General features: G+C 34.1%; 1 protein-coding gene across 1 annotated transcript in view; it reads left to right on the top strand.

The window, feature by feature from the left end:
• SNX3 (sorting nexin 3) overlaps nucleotides 1–27,241 on the top strand; it is a 37,759-nt gene that overhangs the window by 9,258 nt on the left and 1,260 nt on the right. Inside the window, exons 2-3 of the mRNA XM_014561500.2 lie at nucleotides 21,148–21,243; nucleotides 26,088–26,212. Of these exons, the coding sequence (XP_014416986.2) occupies nucleotides 21,148–21,243; nucleotides 26,088–26,212 (221 nt within the window). The remainder of the gene's footprint in view (nucleotides 1–21,147; nucleotides 21,244–26,087; nucleotides 26,213–27,241) is intronic.

Genomic DNA, 27,241 nt, shown 5'->3' with positions numbered 1-27,241 from the left:
GGGTAGATGATGTTGATATACTTAAGTTGAAATAAACTGTAGAGCTTTTCACTTAGATATTAGGATGTGATACTTACCTATAATCTGTGTATTTGCCCAGTTTTGTTCTCTCAAGAGTATAATCAATTCTTCTCTAACTAAATTTCTTTTAGATTTAACTTAACATTTGAGTAGCTCCTGTGGGCCAATTGTTTTGACCACTTGGAATGCTAAGTTTAATATGACAATACAGCAAGTTCACCCTAACCTGAAACAGGATTAGATGTTTTCTCTGATCAATTTCTCCTAAAACTGTCCTATAAATGAACATTTATGAACTGCTACTATATGCCAGACACTGTGCTAGATGCTTGGCTAGGAGATGAGAGTAACATATGCCTTGCCCTTAAAGGCATGAAGCTTACAGACTGGAAGTAGGGAGATAGGCCAGTTCAATTTAATTCAATTTAATTGAATTGAGTTCAATTTGATAGTAGTACTTGGTGAAAATAGTCATAGTGTGCAGTGGGACCCCAAGCCTGCATGAGGGACCAGGAGTGTAAGGGCAGAATGGGCCAGTAGTGTTCTAAGCAGAGAGAGTAGCTGTCTTTTTCTGTCCTTCACTGCCAACAGGTAATGTTGTCACTGACCTGCCAAAGTCACACAGTATAATACTGGATTCTGACCACTTTATGCCCTGGGACCCCTTTTTACTATCTGACTCAGACATCTTTCTCTACCTCTTTATTTATAGTTTGGTTTGTTTTAACCGTCTCTTGGGCAGTCGCTGTGCCTTGGGTGGTATCATGGGTACTTTCTTTTGTGTTTTGTTTGATATAGTTTTAGTTATCTGACTGCCTCTTCTTAGAAACTGTAATGGCTCCTATTTCCAGTTAGAACAGATCATAGAAATACACCAAGATCATTCTTACTTAACAACAGTCATTTCCTGTTTCAGCGTGATCATGCTTTGTGATATAGCCAATTCTACCTGCTGTTCTCCCAAATTTAATCCTAGTGACCTTCCTAATGACCTGCCAAAAGCTCATCCAAATTGTATATATTGTATAGGCTAGTTTTCTCACTAACCAATATTGTGTCAGTTAGCTATGCATAACAAACCATCACAAAATACAAAGATATAAAGCAGTGATTTGTTCCTACTGTCCTGTGGGCTGGCTGGCTGGTTTCTCTGCTGGCTTTTGCCTGTGCTCATTTACGTAGCTGCTTTCAGCTTGAGAGCTGGCCTGTCTGGCTATCCCCTGGGGTGTCTCATTCTCATCCACATGGCCTCTCATTCTCCAGTAGGCTTGTCTGGCTTCCTTATGTGACAATTTTAGAATAGCATTCAAAAAGAATGAAGATGGAAGTTGTAAGACCTCTTGAGTTTTCAGCTCTGAAACTTGTTTTTCACTTCTACCACATTATGTTGGTGAAAGCAAGTCATAAGACCAGTCTAGATTCAACGGGTAGGAAAACAGACTCCGCCTCTCAGATGAAAGGACCTTCAGACAATTTGTGGAACGTTTATCTATATCACACATTACTTGTTAGGAATCTCCAAATGCCGTATTTGGTAGTGGCACCTGTGGCTTGGGTGACTGTGGTAGGCAGAATAGTAACTCCCCAAAGATTTCTACTTCCTAATACCTAGAGCCTGTGAATATGTTACCTTACATATAATACCTTTGCAGATGTGATTAAATTAAGGCTGTTGAGATGGAGAGGTTGTCCTGGATTATCTGGGTAAGTCCAGTATCATCACAAGGGTCCTTATAAGTGGAACAGGCAGAAGAGTCAGTCATAGAAGATGTGACAATGGAAGCAGAGGTTGTAGTGATCTGATTGCTGACTTTGAAGATGGAAAATAGGACCGTGAGCCAGAGAATGCAGGCAACCTCTGGAAGCTAGGTAAGATAAGGAAATGAATTCTCCCCTAGATCCTGCAGAAGGAATACAGCCCTGGTGACATCTTGATTTAGCTCAGCAAGACTCATTTCGGACTTCTATAAGATAATAAATTTGTGTTGCTTTAAGCTACTAAGTTTGTGGTAATTTGTTATAGCAGCAATAGGAAACTAGTAAGAATGACTTGCCTTTGTCCTAAAGATTATTTCCAACAGGAGAGACTCTAGACTTAACTACAAGAGAAACAGTTGGTAAGGACTTGGGCTTAGCCTGACTTTGAGCCTTGGTCTTAGGCCACACAGCCTTATCTTTCTTCCTCCCCATTAAAATCTAGCACCATCAGCTCTCATTATTCCTTGCCTTCTAGTATGCCAAGATGTTTTACCAAAGGCATAGAAAAATTTTTTTTTTCATGGAAAAAGTTGAGTGTGCTACTTAAGCCTTAGAGGTTTATTTTCCAAGCTACGGAGAAAATTACTAAAAGACTTTCACTTTGGCTATCCAAGTATAGGTCAAGATTAACAATGCTAAATGACCAGTGTATTTTTTAGTACCTTTGTATGAGAGAGGGCTAACTTCTGAGACTATATAAGTGCAAAATTATGAGTTCTAGTTGATGGATATTTTAGGTTATTGGCTGTTGATTAAAATTTAACTTAGGAAAGATACCATTTATTGTTAGGCCTTTGACCCTCCATAAGTCTGAGCAAATTCTTAAAGCAATAGTATCTTCCATTCACTGCACACATTAGGAAAAAAGTACTTTGACTTTTGCAACTTGTGATTCTAGGTCTCCAAGTCTAAAATATATTTAAGTATTTACGCAGTCAGTGTATAACTACATAATTTCATCTGATGTCACATAATTTTTTTGTTTCTCTTTTGAGAAGAAACCTGCACCCTAACTTCAGGCATTCGTTTAAAACAAGCAAAAACAGTCTTCTTTTTAAAATGCCACATCCATTTGTGACAGAATAGATTTTAAAAATCCAACTTGAGAAAAGGTTGTGAAGCATTTAAAAAATATGTATGGCACCCAGAGCTTCTTTATGAAGAAAGCTCAAGAACATCAGAACTAAAGGAGCAGTGTAGGGTTGTAATTATATAGAATCTGATCAAACTTTCATAAAGTTAAGAAAAGCTTGATAGGTTGAAGTAGACTGTCACTTATGAATATAGTTTCATGGATTATTTAGAAGGAATGTGTTCTTTGGTCTGCTTTTCTCTAGGACTTTTGATTTGCCTTTGTCTAAAACTGCTCTAATACAGTAGCCATTAGCCATACGGGGCTATTTAAAGTAAAGTTTTAGACTCAACTACCAGATATCTGTGCAGTTTCCTTGGATTTGAGGTTGACTTGTGTGACTTTTTTTAAAGTTGATTTTAAGTGATAATTGGCCTGGAATATTCAGGGTGCCTCATATATGAAGAAACCAGTGCACACAGGACTTTTTCTCGTGAGAGTTTTTGTTTTTTTCTTTCTTTCTTTCTTTTTTTTTTTTTTAATCCTTTTTGCCCTGTCTCACTGTGTTTTTGATCAGTGGTCACTCACTGCTCACTGTTACCCACTGTGGCAAACCCGAGGTATACTCTTACTTCACATTCCATTCTTTACTAAGATAGGGAAATTTTCTTTTTTTTAAATTTATTTTATTATTTTTTAAATTTTGGGGGGGCAGGAGGTAGGTAGTTTACTTATTTATTTATTTTTAGAGAAGGTACTGGGGATTGAACCCATGATCTTGTATATGCTAATAAGCATGCGCTCTACCACTTGAGCTCTACCCTCCCCCTGAGAAAATTTCTTAATCTAACCAACCAAAGGTTAGAGCCTTATTTTCTTGATAGGATCATCTTATTACATTAGGAAATTGAGCATCATGTGGGTTCACAGATATCTTGGCAGTTTTTTGATGTCTGCATTGCTAGAAATTCTATATTCTATGCCAGAATCTACAGAGGAATTTTGTTCTTTTAATTCATAGTTGCTGTTATTTACTATTGTTGATTCCTACACTTGCCCTGACATTACATTTTCTCCCACTCTCCGTCAGTCCCTGTATAGGGCTCCCTACTCCTACCCCACTAACAGAAGACCTGACCTGTATCTCGTTTTCTTTTTGGGGTTTCACTGATACTTCTATCATATTGCTTAAGTTTTCCTAAGGAAACTAGACTTCTTTTCCAGTTGATCTAAAAGTCTGAGATAGTCTTTCCTTACCCAAGGATGGTAGAAAAGAACTGGAGACAGATTTGAGTATTATATGTGTTGTGGGGGAAAGGGAGGTTACAGCAGAACAAATAATAAATGTATTATTACCATAATAAAAAACATGGAAACAAATAATGGCAGAAGGGGGCCTCCAAGTTACCAAAGCAGTTCTTCAAGACCTTTTGCTAAGAATCTCAGTCCTTACTCTTTGTCTTAAAGTCTATTTTATCTGATACTAATATAGCCACTGCAGCTTTCTTAGGGTTATTTTAAGCTGTATCATTTCCCATCTTTCTACTCTTAATCTATTTTTTGTTTTTGAATCTTAAGTATGTCTCTGATAGGATATAAGTTTTTTATTCAGTCTGACATTCTCTGCCTTTTGATTGGAGTATTTAATTCATTTATGTTTTGTTTTGTTTTTTTTTTTTTACAATTTTTAAAAATTGAGGTATAGTTAATGTACAGTATTATTATATAAGTGTCAGGTGTACCACATAGTGATTCACAATGTTTAAAGGTTATATTCCATTTATAGTTATAAAATATTGGCTGTGTTCCCTGTATTATGTAATATATCCTTGTAGCTTAGTTTATACATAGTAGTTTCCAACTCTTAATCCCCACCCCTGTTTTGCCCCTCCCCTCTTCCTTTCCCCACTGCTAACCAGTACTTTGTTCTCTGTATCTATGAATCTGTTTCTTTTTTGTTCATTAGTTTCTTTTAATTTTTTGTATTCCACATATAAGTGGTATCATAGTCTTCATCTTTCTCTGTCTGACTTATTTCACTTAGCATAATAGCCTCCAAGTCCATCCATGTTGTTGCAAATGGCAAAATTTTGCTCTTTTTTATGGCTGAGTAGTAGTCCAGTGTGTGTGTGTGTGTGTGTGTGTGTGTGTGTGTGTGTGTGTATCCATTCATCTGTTGATGGACACTTAGGTTGCTTTCCATATCTTGGCAATTGTAAATAATGCTACTGTGAACTTTGAGGTGCACATATCTTTTCTAATTAATTTTTTTTTTTTCAGATATATACCTAGCGGTGAAATTGCTAGGTCTTATGGTACTTATATTTTTAGTTTTTTGAGAAACCTCCATACTGTTTTCCATAGTGGCTGCACCAATTTAACATTCCCACCAACAATGTACAAGGGTTCCCTTTTCTCCACATCCTCACCAACATTAGTTATTTATGGTCTCTTTCAGGATAGCCATTCTGACAGGTATAGAAGTGATACCTCACTCTGGCTTTAATTTGCATTACTCTGATGATTAACGACATTGAGCATCTTTTCCTGTGCCTATTGGCCATATGCATGTCTTTGGAAAAATGCCTATTCCACTTTCTGCCCATTTTTTAATTGGGTTGTTTGTTTTTTGTTGTTGAGTTGCAAGCTGTTTATATATTTTGGATATTAACCCCTTATTGGTCATTTCATTTACAAATATTTTCTCCCTTAATCATTTATGTTTAATGAAATTATTGGTATGATGGGTTTATTTCTGCCATTTTAGTACTTGTTTTCTGTACGTCTCTTATTTTTCTCTATGTCTCCTTTATTCCTTTTGTGTTAAATAGATATTTTCTGTTGTACCATTTAAATTCTTGAGACCTTTTTACCTTTTTGTGTGTGTGTGTGGAGGAGGTAATTAGGTTTATTTATTTATTTGTTTGTTTTTAATGGAGGTACTGGGGATTGAACCCAGGACCTTGTGCGTGCCAAGCACGCACTCTGTCACTGAGCTACACCCTCCTCCCCTTTTAACTTCTTCTAAAAATTATTATTAATGTTTGATCTAGGAGTCACAATATGCCTCAGCTTTTCAGTGTACTTCAGATTAATACTAACTTAATTCTAGTGAAATAGAAACTTTGCTCCAGTATAGTCCCTCTTCCTTTTTGCTATTATTGTCATGTTTATCACAGCTTTATATGCTATAAAGGCAATATCATAGTTTTCTGTTTTATGCAGTTATCTTTTTAATCAGCTAAGAGAGAAAAATTTATACTATCTTACATATTTACATAAGTAATTACCTTTATTGCTGCTCTTTATTTCTTCATGTGGATCCCAGTTAATGTCTGATGCCATTTCTTTTCAGCCTGAAGCGCTTTCTTTAGTATTTCTTGTAAGGTAGATGTACTTGCTATGAATTCTTACAGTCTTTGTTCATCTGAGAATGTCATTTAATCTTTATTTTTGAATGACAGTTTTACTGGATGCACTAGTTTTCTAATGCTGCATTAAAAATGATCATAAATGTAGCTCCTTAAAATATTACCTTACCACTTTCTGTAAGTCAGAGGTCTGCATGGCTTAGCTGGGCCCTTTGCTCAGGTCTCAAGAGGCCTACAATCCAGGGTTGTGCTCTCATGTAAGGCTCAGGAAGAGCCAGGATATATAGGAGTTTTTGCAACAAATAGTTGCAAGGTAGTCAGAACATCAAAAAATTACTGTTAATTAAAGAAAAATACACATCAGGTTAATGAATTTAGCACTTTTCTGTGTATAGGAAGATGCAAGAGTCTGGGCTTATTGAAATCATTCCTTGGAAATGCATCTTAACTATCTAGGGCCAGTATCCTGTTTTTCTCCATCCTGAATCCCCTCAGGGTGCACAGTTGGGCACTTCTATAGTGGCTAATGGCTTGAGGCCACAACATCCTTTGTTTACTGATGTGGGAAGAGACATTTTTAGTCCACAAGTTACAGCTTTCTTTTAGGTTCCATATTTTGCACAGAAGAGGTCTTATTCATATTATTATGCTTTTAATGTTAATTTATGAGCACTCAGAAGCACTTTTTATGCAGTGTTCAAATATTTTTAAAAGCCTCTTAACCAAGTGCTACTTAGCTCTTTGCACATAGTAGTTGTTGAAATATTTAATATTTAGTAGAGGTTTTAACCTTTTTTATTTAATATCTCTTTTGGGTCAGGTACTCTGACCATAGTATTCCTTAAGAGCATGAACTTTGAACATAGGTAAGAATCCTCTCTATCTCTTGCCTATTAGTAGACATGTGACCCTGAACAAGTTTCATATAACTCCTCTTTCTGAGCTTCTTCAGCCATAAAATGATACTTTAGAGGATTAAATGTGACATGTGGCATAGTATTTGCACTATGCTAAGTATCCAATAAGTGTTAATATGTATGAAGTAATAGTAGTTCCTATTTAATTGAGCTAAGTGGCAGTATCTTAATTTTAAAGATGCTGCCGCTCAGATTTAGAGGATAGAACTTGATATGGTCATACTATTAATGAGTTCCAGAGGAGGGCTTGAACCCAGGTCTGCTTGATTAACTTGTCTGGTTTTTTTTTTTTTCCTGCTTCCAGGAATCAGAAATTGTGTCACAAACTTGTGATTAGCTTCTGTTATGCTAAGTCTACAATCATACAAAGGAAATAATGAATGTATGTATACTCATGTATATTTGCTTGCACTTTCCCCCCCAACAATGTGTATCATGTCAGGAACTTCCACCACTAAAAGGGATGTAACAATTATTTGAACCTTAAGTGTCTCTCTGAGATACAACCTTAATGACTATAACCTTGAATATCTTAAGTAAATGGAAAAAACAGACTCTGAACTTTTCATCCATAACTAAACTTGAAAACTTCTGATACATGATGATGTAAGCAGCCATGAAAGTATACTTAGAAAAATTTTCTGTTGGCTTTAAGGTCTCTAAGCCTAACAGGATGTGCATACATGTCCTTATCATAACAGTATACTCCCCACATTGTGTACTATCTTACAGACACTTCTGCACGGTATTCCACTCTCCTTAATGTGTACCTCCTTACCCTAACCTATCCTTGTCATTATAAAATCTTCTACGTCAGGGACCATGTCTGTATACTTAGTCCAGCATTCATGGTAGATTCTCAATAAATGCCTTTTCTGTATACTTACTAGCATTCTAAGTAACATCAGTTTAATGGCTTATGAGACTTCATAATTAATACTTATAAATGTCATGATTTAAAATATCTTATTCACCACACTTCCAGGTAGGGCTTGGGGGCTAGAGGTGAAAGGATCTGGGATGATTTCCTTTTCTTACAGACTTCACAACACAACTTGGAAGAGAGGGCAAGGAAGGAGACATATGGAGAGAAAAGAGGCTAGACAGAGTACTCTGAAATGAACTTAAATTTTGAGAAAAGAACCAGAATGCTCTGCTCTCCAGCCCTACCTCAAACACTGATTACACTTAACAATTAAAGAGGATCTGCTGGCCAGAATTTTTTAAAATTATACTGACCTAATTATTAATGTACTGAAACATGGATGACAAGTTACAACGCCTCTTGTGACCTGTGCTCTTAACCATGGTTTATTATGAAGATTCTTAGAGAGTTACTTACTATTTCTAATCAAAAGATTTTGTATTAGTGATTTGAGTACTTTCAGATTATTAGAACAATAATCATTCTGGGGCTTTATGAAAGGAGTGAAATATCATAATGGTACTGCTGTCAATTTGTAAATTTAAAGCATGCATGCATATAGTGTTTAATATCATTATTATAGCTAATCACTCTGACTAGAAGAGAAAGGAATGTGTTAATATAGGGATCACTTATGTTTTAGAGAATTAAGACTAAATAAATACCATTTTTTATGTTTTTTATAGTTTTCCAGGTAATTCTTCAAAGAAATACCTCAGCTTCATTCTTTTATAATATAGGTGGCAAACTATTTCATACTATCTGTTCTAGACAGATAAACTAGAGGTTTGTCAAGTTATTCTAGAGAAAGCAACTCAATCTTAAATTATAACTTTTATTTTAGAACTTTGCCTTTGTTTAGAGTAGAAAATCTTCAGGTTCAGCTCATTTGATCAGCTTCTTAAGTTACGGAGGAATACTTCCTCTAAATAATCCAGAATCAATTAACTCTTTTGGATTTTCTGGAAACTTCAGTTACTCAGAAAATAGTCAAGAGCTAATCAGGAAGTAAAAGTAAATAGTAAAGAGTTTAAAAATGTTGAAAGTATATACACTTTTTAGGTCAAGTTTTAATATTTGAAATACTATCCTCTCAGTTTCTTCTTATTTAGCATTACTCTACCAAAGTCAGGTCACTGATTCAGTTATCTATCGCTGTGTAACAAAGATCCTCAAAAGTTGGTGGCTTAAAACAACAATTAACATTCACTATCATAGTTCTACAGTTTGATCAAATCTTAGAAGGGATAGTTTATCTCTGTTCTCCTTGATATCTGCTGGAGCAGCTTGACTGGGGCTGGAGGGTTTATTTCTAAGATGACTCAGTCATATGGCTGGCTGGCAGTTTGGTACTGGCTACCATCTGGGAGATAAGCTGGAGCTGTTGATGAGGTCCTGAGTTTGCCTTCATTTGGATGGTTAGACTTCTAACAGAGTAATGGTGGCTGGGCTCCAAGAGAGAATTTCTTCATGAACAAATGTTCCAAGAGACCAAGCCCTATTGTAATTCACAAATATTTGCTAATATACCATTGATCAAAGGCAGTAGTCACATGGCCAAGCGAATAATGGGAGAGAATACAGAAAGATACCAAGAGGCATGGTTTATTGTAAGCCACTGAAGTAATAGCCTACTACAGTTGTGTACCTCCTCAATCTACAGCAAGGTAGCCTCTCTGGAGGACATTTGAAGTGTTAACCTTTATAGCTTTTGACCCAGTAATTTTGCCTTTTGGGGTTTGATCTAAGGAAAGGATATAAATTCCCTGGATCTAAGGCTTCATCTAGCTCTCATCCATAGCATTTTGCCCAGGATCAGATAGTTGGTTAATGCCAGAGTTGGGATTAAAACCAGATTGTCTGGTTTCAGAGCTGTGTGCTTTAACCATTGTACTGTATTACCTCTCACATAGGTGATGTCTATATACAGTCATGTTAACGATATCAAATGAGAAGCTAATAATATATTTAATAAAAATAAAATTTGTAAATATAAAAGTATGAAAGAATATACAGTTGATCCTTAAACAACATAGATTTAAACTGCACAAGTCCACTTATATATAGATTCTTTTCTGTATTAAATACTACAGTATATCATTCCCTTTGGTTGATTAAATCTGTGGATGTGGAACCACGAATATGGAGGAACTGTGTGTATTCAGAGGGCCGACTGTAAATTTTACTTGGATTTTGGACTCTGGAGAGGGTCAGCGCCCCTAACCCTGGCATTGTTCAAGGATCAACTATATGTCAGAATGTAATATCTGCAAATGAGCATGTACCACATTGTTCTTTTTTTTTTTATTGTCAGGATACTTTTTATGAGCCTACCATACAATGTTAATCTAATGTATGCATGTGTGTATATGTTTTGTGTCAATTTCATTTCTACCTTGTACTCTAGTATAGGCTTCCACCATTTTGTCTAAACAGCAAAAGTCTATGATGAATTATGGTTGTAACTGCTAAAGGTAATAAATCTTAGAAACTTCTTTGCTCCCCTCCTCCGCCCCCTCATATTGTGCTGTAAATATTTCTTAAGGAAGATGTCTTTTTTAGATCCCTGTTGTCCATATATGCCTGCTAATGCACATATAGAAGTTTAGAATACACTTACTGAGTAGAGCTTCTTAACTAATAGTCTTTCATTGGTTTCTACATCATAGTTTTACTTATAATGACTTTGCATCCCATTTCCAGTTCGGTATTCTCATAGTGTTAGTTCCAAATCACTTTCCTTGAGGAGGTAAAATATTATTGTCCATATCTGTCCTGGCTGAACTAGAATCACTAGATCATACAGATTCCTGGGTCTCCCATACCCTGTTTCACATTTAATAAGTCTAGGGCAGTGGTTCTCAACCCTGGATGCATCTTAGAATCACCTAAAATACTGATGTTTGGATTTCAACCCATACTAATTTGAATGAGATTCTCTAGATGGGGGCACTTGGAGTTTGTGGGAATGGGAGTGTGTTTAAAAACTCTAGAGGCAGTTCTTAGAATTAGGCAAGTTGGAAAGAGAAAAGACTTTCACACTTTAAAAATTGTTCAGAAAAGGTCTTATACTATTAATAGGCAGTTTTGCTTCAGCAGAAGCCTGTAGGATTATGTAAGTGTTCATTAACTATTAAGAATGAATCTCCCTTAAAAAAAACTTTAAAAAAAGAATGAATTTTCCTTTACAATAGAGTTATTACTGCACAATTCCTTCCTCATTAAAGGTTCCTCATTAAAAACCTCGTATGAGTTCAAATGAATCTTGTTGTCATTCAGAAATGAAAAATACGGACAAAGTAGGAAAAGTATATGGAATTACTTGGTTTTTGCATTAAACCAGGCTAGATAATTTCTTCTCTATTGTTTTGGAAATTATACCATAAAGGATACTTCTTTTTAGGTAACGGGAAGTTGTATCACTGGAAGGCCATGTCCTTATTTTTTTTTAAACAGAAAGAGAGAAACTAAACTAAATATCTTGGCTTAGTGACAATCTACATTTCAAAGGTTCACCAGACTGAAAGCTTATTCTTCACTTAAATGACTTCTCCCCAGCCATATTTAGAGTTCATCTAGGTTATAAACCATATCTCCAGTTATTCATGCTGTTCCAGATTAGGTAAAACAAGTATCAAAAGTACTGAAGGGCGAGGTAATAGCTTAAGCATTTCTCAGCTTATCCTTTATCTCTAGATGTAGGTATCTGGAGAAATGCAACCGTTTAATGAGAACTGTAGTGAGGCATCCATTTACATCTCTTAGGATTGGTTGAATAGAGTATGGTCTATTGAGTATACTTTTGATGTCGTTGCCAGTCTCTTTTCAAATGTACACATGACACTACCTGAAGAAATACTAGAAACACCTAATAAACATTTTTCTAATATCTATTGTTAAGCTATATTCAGGTGATTACATTTTGAGGCTTAGTTTTCTCCTCCGCTATCGGTGATAATCAGGTTACATATAGGGTATCTGTGAGCTGCTGACTTTAATAGGTCAGCCTGTGTAAGTGTGTAAGACCTTGCTTTTTGGAGACCAGTAATGTGTCAGTTTCCTCTGCTTGGATTTGAAGGGAGCACTTGTTTTAGAGCTGTATACCATGGTTTTGAAATCTGTTCTTTAGTATATAGTATCCATTTGGATTCCTGATGGTTTTACCCTATGTGATTAGTAATACCTTGTGGGAAATGGCTGGTTTCTCTTTTATATAAATAGCATTTTAAGAGTATCAGGTATGCAGGCATCTCTTACAATATTTCATCCCTTTGGAGTTTTGCTTCTGATACATTATTAGGAAAAATAAAGAGCAATAAAATAATATTGAACAGCTCTCTTCAGGTGGTTAGTCCTGTTCTTTCCTAGTTTTTTGAATAGCCTAGGTTTCTTATACAGTGATAGTCCATCACCTTTTCATGAGCTTGAGAATTGCTTGAGAATTGCCCTGAATTTTGCATAGTGCAGGAACAAATATCCATGCTGTCATTCTAGCCCAGAAGACTGTAAGTTGTCTTAATTTTTCTAAATCAACAAATTCTGAACATCATGTACTTACACATCTGCATGATCACACTCTATTTGGCAGAGAGTAGAACTTTTCTGCAGTAAGCAGTCTCTCTCCTGATAACTTTACCTAAAAATGTGAATTCTCCAAGAAGCAAAATTCATTCTTTGCTCTGGCAGTTCTGTAAGTTTTAAAGTTAGCTGGCTAAATGCCAAATGGCACTAAATTCTATTATGAAGGGTAAGAGTAAGAATAAAAAAAACCCACAAAACTTAAAGAGGAAAAAGATCATTTTACATGGGAGAAATCTGACTGCCCTCACCTTAACCAAGTGATCAAATAATAGGACAAGCTGACATCACGTGCTTTCTGATGTGATGCACTGAGAAGGATTCAACATTCCTGCCGTTAGGAACACTCCTGCCAAAAATGAACGACACGAAACTGGTCATGAGGAAAAGGACAAACTCAAATGTATAATGTATCTCAAATTATCTGGCCTGCATTCTTTGAAATTGTCAATGTCTTGAATGGCAGAAAGGCAGGAGGACTGCTCTAGGTTGAAGACTAAAGTGATATTGAGGCACATATAAAATAAATAAGCTACAAGGATATATTGTACAGCACACGGAATATAGCCAGTATTTTATAATAACTTTAAATGGAGTATAATCTTTAAAAATTTTGAATTACTATGTTGTATACGTGAAACTAATGTAATATTGTAAGTCAGCTATACTTCAAGAAAAAAGAAAACTAGAAAACTGCAGAATATCACTGACATCACAAAATCCAGAAATTAACATAATTTTATTAAACTATTCTATATATTCTATATATATTAGACTATCCTATATTTTTGAGGGTTTTTTGCTGCATACTCATTGATAACTTCTACATATGACAGCAATTTTATAATATCATTTTTTATAGAAAAAGTAAAAAGATGTTGCCTTCCTCCAATGTGGAGGAAAAAAATTTGTTCTTTACTAATGATAATCTAGAAAAAAAAGTTAGTGTTGTATATTATTATTTGTAATGCCATGTACATTCTGAGGCTTGTCAAATTTAGGGACGTCTCTATCAAGCTTAATTGTCATATTTATGGGCATTTTGTGTTTTCTTTGTGCAGGGCTCAACTTAAATACTCTGAACTAATGATACTCCTTAACCAATCTGTCACCAATGTGAATCTTGTAAAAAATTTTATTGTATCTTCATTTTGTGTCAAATCAGTAAAAATGTTAAATGTTAAAAAAAAATAATGAGGCGATGCTTGATTCTTAACTGGATTTTGGGTTTTTTTAAGTTATAAAAGATGCTATTAGGACAAGTGGTAAAGTTTGATATGGACTTTATGTCACTGTTAAATGTCCTGTATTCGGTCCTTGTTCTTTGGTTATATATGAGAATGTCTTAGGAAATACATACTAAGTGGTAAAGGGTTATGTCTGCAATTTACTCTAAGTGGTTCAGCAAAAAGAACCATGTGAGGAATATTTACAAAGCAATTGTAACAATAACACTGATTAAAGACATAGGGGAGTATTATAATATTAGAACTTTTTGTTAAGTTTAAAAAAGACACAAAGGGAGTAACATAAGAAAAAAATAAACTTACTGTGCAATTATTGTGTGCTAGGTACAGTTCTAAGCATATTTATATGTACTACTTCATTTAATTGCTACAAAAACTGAGATAGGGTTACAAGAACATGGTTTTCCAGTGTTACAAATTAATTTCAAAATAATTTATTTTATATGATTTCCTAAGTAGTAGAAAAGAAATTATCTAGGTTTAGTTCAACTTCTAAACCATCTATGTAAATATACTTTCACACTATTATCCCCAGTTTATAAATGAGCAAATTGAGAAACAGATTAATTTGCCCATGTCTATAGCTAAGTAGCCTTGCTGGAATTGGAACCTAGACACAGACTGAGCTCTTAATCACTATCATAATATAAAATGTTAGAAAGTGTGTACTTTTATACTGAATGGACCTCTTAGATTTTAAAGTTTAAGAGTGAAAAAGAGTTACTATGATTTTCTTCTTCCATGGTAGGAGTAGTATGACTACGTATCAAAAGTTTTATAAAGCAAGATATTACAAATAATCTCAAATTTGATTAAAATCTCCCATTTCTTTAATTGCATTGACTGTCTTGCATTTATCCTTTCTATTGTTGTTCCTTTCTCTGTTTAATTTATTTCCACTGTGATCTTTATTATTTCTTTCCTTCTACTTGTTGTGTATTTAGTTCTTTTTTTAGTTTCCTAAAGTGGAAGTTTAGGTTATTCATTTGAGATACTTCTTTTTTAATATGGACATTTATAGCTATAAATTTCCCTCTTAGCACTGCTTTAGCTGCCTGTTGTATGATCCTTTGAGCCAATCAGGTGTGGTATAGTAATGGTTTTTAAACTTTTTGTGTATTAATCATCTAGGGAACTATTTTAAAGGGCTCATTCCCTTAGGATCTGATTTAGTTGATCTGAGGTAGGCTTCAGGACTGGATTTGTTTGTTGTGTTTTGTTTTGGTTTGGTTTTGGTTTGATTTTTTTTAAGACACTACCTAGATTACTACCACTGGAAAACTCATTGAGTTGTACCCTCAATGTATTTGTGCACTTCTCTATATTTTTGTTATACTACATTTAAGAAATTGTTTAAAGCTACCCAGGTAATTCTGAAGCATAACCAGGTTAAAGAAAACGTCTTTGATTTCAATAGTAGGAATAGGATATGAAGTAGAGATTTTGATTCCTTTTTTTAAGGTTAAATTTTTTAAATTATTATTTTTAATAAAAGTACTGGGGATTGAACCCAGGACCTTGTGCATGCTAAGCATGCACTTTACCATTGAGCTATACCCACCTCCCATGGAGTAGAGATTTTGATTTTTTTTGTTCTTTTTAGTATTTTGTTCCATATTTAGATAGGATTTTAGAAGTTTTCTGTGCCAGATCTGAATATTTTTGTTTTTTCTGTCTCCCTTTTTAATGTAGGTAATCTGTTTTATAGTTTTCCAAAGAAATGTTAAGTAGTGGTGACATTTAACTTATTTGGCTTAAAATGATTAATAAAAGCATATTTTGAATGTGGAATAAAATAGTTTTTATAGACTTTATGGAATACAGACAACAACTTAACTTTTTCAGCAGATAATTATAATTTTCTACCTTTAAAATGTTAGTTTGGGCCATAGCCCTGGCATAGCTTTAAATTTTTAATAATTTGGGGTTTCTTGTAGGTCCTGTGAGAGTTGTTGATGTAAATGTTTATAAGTAGCCTCTGTCTTTACTTTGAAGAACTTCCATAACTCCATGAACAAAATTGAAAAGTCTAAAATAGACCAAGGTTATTCAAACTCATCTTCAGCATTTACTGGTAACACACACCTATACGAATAGCTAAATGCTGTGGCTTGGTTTATGGTTCTTGCCTAATGATGGACTTGTTCATTTGCCTTGTCTCTGATCTTGCCTGCCTCTGGTCACTGTTCCTACAAATAATGTTATTTCATACAAATAACTGGGTTGGACACTTTCACCTATTAGGTAAAATGAACTGAAACTAGAGGAAAATAGTGGTTTCTAGTTTATGCTCAGCTTGAACAACTAAAGCAACTTTCCTTAAAATCAGAGGGAATGTTAATTTCTCCCCCCATTAAATAAGGAAATTTAGTATTAATCCTGTATAATTTTTTGGCTTGACTGCTGGTTTTTCTTTAAAGGAGATCTTATAAGCCATCCTAATATTCATGAAGAATTAAAATATTTTGTTTTGACCTTAAAAAAAATTAGAGGGAAAATATGAATGTAAGGATGAGAAAATACTAAATCCTGCCTTTTAAGTTTCAAAAGTTTAGTCATCTTAAAGTAAATGAATCATAATTAATTCTGATTTACATTTAATTTCAGAATTCAGCACTTTAGTTCTCTCTGAATAAGCTTTTTCTTTACCTTTGTTTTTTATTGAAGTGTAGTTGATTTACAGTGTTATTTTCAGGTATACAGCAAAGTGATTCAGTTATACATGTACATACTTTTTTTTCAGATTTTTTCCATTATATTATAATATATCCCATTCTTATTACAAGAACTTGAATATAGTTCCCTGTGCTATACAGTAGGTCCTTGTTGTTTATCTATTTTATATATAGAAATGTGTATCTGTTAATCCCACCCCTAATTCCTCCCCTGCCCTTTCCCCTTTGATAACCATAGTTTGTTTTCTTTGTCCATGAGTCTGTTTTGGATTTGTAAACAAAATTTGTATCTTTTTTTTACATTCCACATGTAAGTGATAGGACATTTGTCTTTCTCTGTCTGATTTCATTTAATATGATAATCTCTAGGTTGATAATCTCTAGATCTCTCCATGTTGTTGCAAATGGCATTACTTCATTTTTATGGCTGAGTAATATTCCTGTGTGTGTGTGTGTGTGTGTGTGTGTGTGTGTGTGTGTGTGTGTGTGTGTGTGTGTGTGTGTGTGTGTGTGTACACACACATATACACCAGATCATCTTTATCCAGTCATCTGTTAGTGGGCATTTAGGTTGTTTCCATGTCTTGGCTATTTTAAATAAGTGTTTCTGTGAACATTGGGGTGCATGTGTCTTCTTGAATTACAGTTTTCTCCAGATATATGCCCAGGAGTGGGATTTAAAGCATTTTAAATGGTATCTGAAGTAAAGCATTTAAACATCTTTTTGCTATAATTTGCCTCAGGAGTCTCTTTTCCATATTCTTCAAGTAGATAAAACTGAAAACCAGCTAGAACCACCTTTTAATTTTTCAGGTATAATTGACATATAATATTATATTAGTTTCAGGTGTACAACATAATGATTTGATATTTGTATTCATTGTGAAATGATCACCACAATATATCTAGTTAACATCTATCATAGTACATAGTTACCAAAAAAATTTTTTTTTCTTGTGATAAAAATAGAACCAACTGTTTTCATGTTTCCTCTTTCTAGTACATGTAGCTAATCTGTTGAATTCATGGTTACTTCTCTGTTCTGTTTTTTTGTTTCAAAGATTCTTTCCTGTTTAGAGATGCTTATTAACTCCTGGTGCTCACAGGGAGATACCTTAGCCATATATTCTGGCTTTTTAGTTTTATTTCCCATCATCTCCTGTACTTTAGAATATACAAGAATTACTTCCTAAATACACTTCTCTTCTCTGCATTGTAGTTCACACTATTTTCACCATTCTCAACTGTCTTCCTATAGTATGGCTGACTCTATGTATTAAAATAATACTGACTAAATCAATTGTTAATTCTTGTGTGCTTTTCTTTATTATACAAATGGTATCCTACTATAGATACTGTTCAGAAACTTCTTTTTTTTTAACATTTTTAATTGATTTATAATCTGAAACTTCTTATACTTAACACATCTTAGGCAGGCTTCCTGATCAGTCTGTGGCTGGTTATATTTTGTAAAAGCTGTATAATACTTCATTTTATATTTGTAACAGATTTATAAATTTTTAGTTCTCTGGGCTTTTAAAAATTTTTTGCTACTATATAAACAATACTAATAAACATCTGTGCACCAGCATCTTTTTGTATATGTGGAAATATTTGTAGGATTAATATGTGGTGGAATTGTTGGCTCAAAAGATAAATGCATTTAAAAGAGTGATAGTCACCAAAACTCCCTCCTTAAGGGTTGTACCAATTTTCACTGTCATCGGCAAGTTTTTTAGATGCCTCTTTACCTTCACCATCATGATCATGGGTATTAAAATTTAATACCTGCTTGCCTGATAATTGAAAATGGGATCTTAATGTTTTGACTGGCATTTCTTTTGTGAGTGAAGTTGAACATTACTGATGTCATTTTTCTGTGTTCTGCCTTTTCTGTTTTTCAGGTTATTCAGTTTTATCTTTCATTAGTTTTTAAGTTCTTTACATTTTAATGAAATTATTCCTTTGTTTTATATTACAGGTATTTATCTACAGTTTGTGGTCTTTCAACTTTGTTTTTATTTATGGTGTATGGTATTGTTAACCATGTAAATTTAACTTTTCATATGCTTAGCTTCTAACATACTATAAGCTTCATAAGAACTAGGAATGTACATATTCCACATCTTATGTAGCATTATGCCCTTTTATAGAGGTTCCCAAATTGTAATATTAGTTGAATTCTCCCAAGGCTGTAAGAAAAAAAATTAACCTTACTCTTTCCTCTTTAGAAAACCGAATTAGAATATTTTACAAGGGTTAAATAAGTTGAAAGTGACCAATCATAAGAGTTTGTAATCAATGGTGATAGTTCAGTGGCATAAACAAAAAACCTCAGCATCTTTCATTTGTATTTTAATCAAGTTGAATTGAAAGTCCTTTTGATGATCAGGGAGACATTAACAGGCACACTTAACCACTGTAAATGTAATGGGCAAATAAGAATTACTGGATGTGACTTTATCAAAACTCTAAAGCGTCCTCATATAAAGAGAAATCATAGCCAGCTGAGAAAACTATTAAATTTTCTTAAGCTAATAACCAAGATCCTTTTTAAAATATATATAATCTATCACACTATTAGCTAATCATAGAACGGAATGGACTTTTTCTTTCTCCCACTACCCTTTTGTTAAAGTGAATCAGATATAATCGTGATTGTGTCAAAAGTTCAAAAGGGAAAATGGAGGTAAAATGAGCTCAATTGGCACTCTTCCCTCAACATTGTACCTGTAAGCTTGATATGTTGTTTCAGAGATTAACTTTATAGACTTCCGTACCCAGAAGTATGAAAATTCTTAGGGAACTCTTTTTCACAAGCTTGATCTTAACATATTGAATAAAGAGAGCAGCTAATCCCTTTTGTAAAGTAATTTGAGAGGAGGGAATTTAAAATGTAAAATCTCACCTGCAGAAAACATTTAATTCTGTAAAGGCCTTTCTATCTTTAGACACTTACAAAGACTTAATATTTTAATGCGGAAGGGTGAACCTGGTTAAAAAGCCAATGGGTGAAATTAGAGAGAAATAATCCAGTGCTTTCTTTCTGGGAATTACCATCCTGCTCTCCAGGGGACCTAATTTTATTCCCTGTGGGGAATGAGAATACCCCTCTGTACAGCAAGCCAGTGTCTCTAAATATAAGCTTGACTTTTAGTATAATAAGAGTCTTGTTAGGTGCAGTTTTGCTCTTAGTCATTAATACAATGAACAAATGTTGTGGTTACCTGGGAAAGAAAATTCAAGTGCTTTTAAACCTCTTGTGAGATTTGGTTTCATGCCTGAAACCTATACAGTGTTATGCCCAATAGCATCTGTAAAGATTCCAAGCTATAAGGTGTACAACATGGAGAAGTTAATACACGTTAGAAAAAGTTGAAACCACTACAGAATAGATTTAAGATCCTGAATAAAAAGCTTTTCTTTTGCTAAATGACACTTACTAGTGGCATTAAGTTTAACAAATGATTGGAATTTTCTTAGGGGTGAATTTTACATGATGATGTCCCTGTAGGGACAGTCTTTCCTTCCAGTGGCACTTAAGTTTTTTCTTTTCAGCTTTAAAATGGTTTGCAGTTCTGTAAGTGCAAAGATTGAATTAAGGACAAAATATAATCTGAGTGTATATAGTATTAAATAGCATTTTCAGTATGGTAAGGCATTAATTGTGTTAGGTCCTTTCTGTCCCCTACCAACTTTGTTATATTATGTGCATTTTAAGCTCTATTCTTAATTATAAAATTGTGGTGGTATACAGGTTCTGCTAATAGTCCTTAATCATAAGCCATTTAAAATTGTATTTGGTAGTATATTTTCTCTTTCTAGGGACCAGTAAAAGATAATAGAAATTTTTTTTGATACTTTTAAGTTTAGAATTTGACAGAAGTGGTCTTTGCAGTCTTATAAGGAATAGTCTTACCTCAAGGTACTGGGCATTATGTTTTCAGTTCCTAAACTTGCCCTCAGCCTGTAAAGCTCTGATCAGTGACGTGATCTAATGTATATGATTGCTAATTTCCTACTGGTGAAAGAGTGCATACATTGTACTCTTACCCTGCTATGTTCTGGCATTTTTTAAGAAGACCATTAAGAAGAATCTTTTATTCATTTCTTTCATTATGAAACATCTGATCCAATCATAATAACAAAATATTTTATATTTCATTCCAAAGTAGTTAAGGTCTCTTTTTCCTGAGGTTGAGCATTGTATGCTAAATTGTATCTAAACTGGATAACAAAAAGAGCTAGTTTCATCTCACTCCTGTTCAGTTACATTTTTACAGCTCACTGAAATAGAAAAAAAGACCCATATTTATGTAACTAACTTCATGCAGAATGATATCCAAAAGCATATGCCCAAACATGCAAACTAGAAATTGTATTCTTGTATAAACAATATACTTTTAACAGCCAAGTTTGATTTTATTAGAAGTAAAATGTCATCTTAATAACTTTATGATTTTCTTATTTTGAGGTAACTGGGCTTGCCATATTAACAATTTGACAAACGATCCACCCCCGACCCCCAGCTTTTTTGAAGTCCCTGTAACATGCTTCAACTTAGGAGTGATTTCTTGTTTCAGACAAATCTGCCTATTTTCAAGCTGAAAGAATCTACCGTTAGAAGAAGATACAGTGACTTTGAATGGCTGCGAAGTGAATTAGAAAGAGAAAGCAAGGTAAGAATTATTTGTAATATGACTTTGCAGTAAAACATACCAAATTTTAATGTTTAAGATCTCTCAGGAAAATTATCTTGAATAAAGTGGGTAAAAGCAAGTATTTTTTTTTCAAATACTTAATTTCATTTTAGTTCTTAGGAGGTGGGAGAAGTGTATAATTTTTCCTTCGTACTCTCTCTTCTTATGTCTACTTCAGTGGCCCAGTTGAGGCCTTTGCTGACTCACATGTGGGTAACACTTCTTAGAACTTTCTCGCTATTGCTTCCTTCCCTTCCCTCATCTTATTATTCCACCTTCCCCTTTCCCTCCTTGCCAAGTTTCTCTTCCTCAGTATTTCTCCCATGTCAGTGTATTTCCAGTTTTTTTTACTGACTCATAATACATTTTTTATCATCACACATTTACATATAACATAAACCAGTCCTTACTTTACTCTGTGTGGTGTCAATATTCTTCAGACTAGCTTTTTAAATCATGGCTAATGGATTGCTACCTGCAATTTTAATGTATCTGGGTAAGAACTGTCTTCTCTTAGAAGAAAATTTGGTGGCTGTGGATGCAAAATAGAACAAGGTCTCATTCTAATGTCCCTCAATCCAGCCCTCCATCAGAATGACATCAGTGGCATCATGGAAGGGCATAGTACACACAGAATTATGAAAGTTATTTTGTGACTAGAGTGTAGTCGAATAAGAAGTGGGTGTGGTAGGAGCCCTGAAGTAGGTTAAGGCTAGGTTGGGCTCACTTCCGAAGCATAGTAAGCTAGAAATGAAAAGAAGAGTTCCTTAACCAGATAAATGTGGCTGGATACAAGAGCAACATACACAATTCATAGCATTCCATCAAAAATGGAAAAACAATTTTACTCAAAAGAATATCCAAGTATAAAATACTTAGGAGTAAAATTGGAAATATAAGACAAAGAAAACTTTAAAACTTCATAAAAAGACAAAAAGAAGACCTTAAACAGAAATACTGTATTCCTTGTTTGGAATATTTACTTTTGAAGATTCATCTACTGTATCAACATTTGAGAGCTCCTTGTGTAAGTTTAAGTTATGTAACACAATGATTTTATATGTGTGTGTGTGTGTGTGTGTATATATATATAAATGGTTACCATAACAAGGTTAGTCAATACATGTATAACTTCACATAGTTGTTTTTTTTTTTTTTTGGTGGTGGTGGGAGTGGTAACATTTAAGATCTGTTCTCTTAGCATCTTTTAAGAGTACAATACAATCTTGTTAACTGTAGTCACTATGCTGTACATTGGATCCCCAGATCTTACTCATCTTACAACTCATCTTTGACCAGTATCTCCCCATTTCCCCTACCCCTCAACCTGGAAACCACTAATCTACTACTCTCTTTTCTCTGAGTTTGACTTTTTTAGATTCCACGTGTAAGTGAAGTCATAGTATTTGTCTTTTTCTGTCTGACTTAGGAGAAGAAGTGTCATGATAGGCTTTTGGCTTTGCTTGAGATAACATTTGGCACACTGGAGTGTTTAATAAGCATTTTGTGAATGTATACATCACTTTTTTATGACTGCTTTATTGGCGTATAATTCACATGCCATATAGTTCACTCATTTAAAGTGCACAGTTCAGTGGTTCTTCACATATTCACAAAGTTGTGCAACCATCTCTACAATTTTAGAATATTGTAATCACTCCATACGAGAAATCCCACACTCATTAGTAATCACTACCAATTTATCTTACAACCCCTCCTCACCTAGTCTTAAACAACTACTAATCTACTTTATGGACTTGCCTATTCTGAACATTTCATATAAATAGAAGCATAGAATACATAGTATTTTGCATCTGGCTTCTTTCACTGATCATGTTTTCAAGGTTTATCCTGTTGTATGATTAAATCACTGCCTCTTTTCTTTTTATTGCCAGAAAATACTCTTGTGTTGCTACACTACATTTTATTTATCCATTTATCATTGGCAGACATTTGGGTTGTTCTTGCTTTTTGACTATTGTGAATAATGCCGCTGTGAACATTCATGTATATAGGTTTTTCTCTGGACATATGTGTTTGCATCTCTTGGGTATATACCTAGGATTTACTGGATCATATGATAACTCTGTTTAAGCTTTTGAGGAAACTTTCAGAGTGTTTTCCAAAGCAGCTGTACTATTTTTACATTCCCACCAACAATGTATGAGAGTCCCACTTTTCTCCAGATCTTCAACACTTACTGTTACCTGATTGCTTTATTACAGCTTAGTGTGTATGAAGTGGTATCTCATTGTGGTTTTCATTTTCCTGATTCCTAAAGATGATGACCATCTTTTTATGTATATATCAGCCATTTATATATCTTCTGTGGAAAAATATTTTTTCAGATCCTTTGCCCATTTAATTGAGTTTCTTTTTATTATTGAGTTGTATCTAGAATACATTTTAAAAACTCTTACAAATCCTTATCCGATTTAGAGTTTGCAAAAATCTTCCATTCTGTGGATTGTTTTTACTTGATGGTGTCCTTTGAAGCACAATACTTCACTTTTAACATTAGACCATTTAATTATTTGGAACATTTAACCTATGTAAAAGTTGTAGAGTATTGCTAAGAACAATTAATCATTTGTTTTATTTATATATTAGGACTTTTAATTAAAATCTATTATACTAGAACTAGGGGACATTTATTGTGTTTACTGGTCATTATGGTTAAATCCTTTAGCTTTTATTTCAGTATGCTTTCACTGTTTTTTTTTTTTAAATTGAGGTACTGAGGATTGAACCCAGGACTTTGCGCGCCTTACCATTCATTCAGCTGTTACCCTCTGCACAGGGTGCTTTCACTATTATGCTGGCCAGATATCCTCATGTCTCCTTGCCACACATAGACACATATCATCAGACTCATGACGTTTAAATTGGTATAAGAATTCTGACTAGATCTTTTCAGACTGCTTAAGCAAAAATAATTTGTTGAAGATCTTTGGGATCTTAGCTGGACAAACCACTCATGATTTTTGTAGGTGATTAATCCTGTTGCCTACAACCTCACCATCCATTTCAATGACTATTTTGAATATTAATAGGAATGTATCTCTACAGATGATAATAGTAATCTTTAATCTTAAATTTCATGCTAAAGCCTTAATTAATGGTGGTCATTTATTTAATGTACTGATTCTAGATTCCTTTTTTCATAATAGCTTTATAGATACAGATGTTTTTCCCTACCCATCATATAGCCATTCTACTGGAGCTGTTAGTGGTCATGATCCCTGCTTTTCAGTTGCAAGTTCCCTGCAGGTTTTAACTCTCAATTTGACAAATGCTAATATAGGGGAAAGATTCAAGAATGACAGAGCAAATTAATGAAGAAAAAGTCTTTAGATGTCTCAGTCATTGGTCATCTGAGAAGGATAGATCTGGGAAGGAATTATAAAGTTTATGTTGGGCATTTGGTTTTGTGTTTCTTTTTTGCTTTTTTTTTTTTTTTTTTTTGCTGAGTTGTATGAAGTTGTGTTGATCTTTCCTTTTTTTTTAACTTGTTGAATTATTTTAGAATAGAAACTCTGCATCAAGGGTTTTAGGTTTTACCTCTTAAAATATATATAATTTTATTACTGATGTTTATTATTGATATTTCTCCTTATTTGAATTGTTTGCCCATACCTTTTCCGTTTTGATGTAAGATAAGGATTCAACTAAGTGGTTAGTCATTTAACAGATTTTTGAGCTTCTGTTGAATGCCCAGCTTTTCTTAAAATAACTGTAAGAAGCCTGAGACAGGGTCCTTGAGTTGAAGGCATTAATAGGATGGATTGCTTGTTCTCTACCACAGGCTGTTTTGTCCCCCAGGAAACATTTCACAATGTCTAGAGATGGTTGTTATTGTCACAACTGTGGGGTGCCTACTGACAGCATCTAGTGGGTAGAGGCCTGGGATGCTGTTAAATACGTGTCCTACCGTGTATAAGAAACCCCTCCCCACAACATACAGAACTACCTAGATCAAAATGTTAATAGTGCTATAATAGGGCTGAGAAACCCTGGGATAGATAACCCAACTAACCTCTAAAATAAATAGCTAGGTGCTATTTAATTCAAACAAAAATTTGAGCTCCAGATAATTATCAGAAGAAGGAGATCAGTTATAAGTTGTCTCTAGAAGATAGTTAGGCTTTTACAGGGAAAACTTGAGATGTTCCTTTAGTGTGGAAAGGAAGAAATGACAGGTTTTGGTGGAAAGATAGGATAGTGGGCTTGGGACAAAATTGACATATTTCTTAGCTCTGGAAATGGAAGAGAGGCGACAAGTAGAGTTGTTGATTAGTTTTTGTTACCACGTCAAACACAAGTAGGAATGACTGTATGCAGATGGTATGAGGTGGAAAAAACTGACCACAGAATTCTTATCTGCCTGTGCTAGAGAGAGCATTGTTAATATTTTACTTCTTCATTTAATTGAGAGTTGATTTTGATCTCTGCAGTTACTATTGTAATAAAGCATTGTCTTCCCCAGGTGGTATCAGAACTGTCTGAGGGGCATGGTAGGCTTTGTTTCAGTATTGCTTATTCTCTTTGTATACTTGTGCTTTGATAAGTCCAGGGAAAATGAAAATTAAGCTATGGGTCCTGCTGTGAGGAGCTTTGGTCTGATGGGCTTTTCTGCATTTTGTTTATCTTTCCAAAATGTCAAATCTTTTTTCAATGTATTTTTTATTGATTCCCTTTTATGCTTAAACTAGTTTAACAGTGGAATGGCTTTCATAGTGAAGATATATTTTGTCTTCATGTTATGCTCTATTAATGTTCCCAATTCAGCCAACATGTTCAACAATTTTCTTACCTTGTTTTAGGTTGTAGTTCCCCCACTCCCGGGGAAAGCATTTCTGCGTCAGCTTCCTTTTAGAGGAGATGATGGAATATTTGATGACAATTTTATTGAAGAAAGGAAGCAAGGGCTGGAGCAGTTTATAAATAAGTAAGTGTTTTCTGTTACTTGAGGTGTAACAGTGAATAGTGTTCTGAGATGACTTTACATGACTGCTAGTAATTTAGATAGCAGACTGAACTATAATACAGCCTTTCCTTTTGGTCATTTCCTAACTTACTTTTTGTATCATTAAACAAAGTAAAAATATATAACAAGTTAAATATCATATGATAAATATTAACACACTAGAGTGATTGATATCTTTGTGTTGACCTAAGTTTTGTATTTGTTTTTCTTGGCTAATTTATGCAAATTACATTTCATATTACTGCATTGTAAAAAATACATTTTACTTATGATTTTTTTCTGATTTATAGTATGTTCTAGCATGAACAATAAAATGTACAATACCCCTGCAGTCATTTTGTTTGATTGCAGATGGAGGTATTATCAGCATGTCTTTTTTTTTTTTTTTTAACATTTTCTATTGAGTTATAGTCATTTTACAATGTTGTGTCAAATTCCAGTGTACAGCACAATTTTTCATACATGAACATACATATATTCATTGTCACATCTTTTTTTTTTTGCCTCATGTCTTGCGTAAAGGTGTACATTTAAAATTTTCATGGCAAAATGTATTCTTTTGAAAATGTTGGAAGACTTGGTGTTGTTTATCTTTCACTTTAGAAACTTTTAATACACTCAAACTCTAGCTTTTAATTTTATTCCTATTTGAAACATAGCCATTTTTTAAAGGCCGAAGTGATAGGAAGAATTATGCCAAGAAAGGGCTCACTATAATTGTGTATTGGTCTTAAATATGACCAAATAAAATCAAATCCTAGAGAATACGGTTGTGTGAACTTACTTATTAGCAACACTTTAATTTGTATATAGTAATTTGAAGATGTATGAGTGGAAAACAGGGAAAGTTATATAAAGCCCTTAACTTTCAATTATCTGCTATAGCACACAACCTTCATTCTTCTTATGAATATAACTTTCTTTTTGGAGAAGGCAATGCTAGCCCGGACGTTTTTTAATTCTGAAGTAGAAATCTTGTTGCCCAGTCTG

The sequence above is a fragment of the Camelus ferus genome, chromosome 8, assembly GCF_009834535.1.
Source record: "Camelus ferus isolate YT-003-E chromosome 8, BCGSAC_Cfer_1.0, whole genome shotgun sequence".
NCBI classification, from domain to species: Eukaryota; Metazoa; Chordata; class Mammalia; order Artiodactyla; family Camelidae; genus Camelus; species Camelus ferus.
The sequence above is the reverse complement of the archived record's forward strand: the minus strand, read 5'-3'. Positions and strand labels throughout refer to the sequence as shown.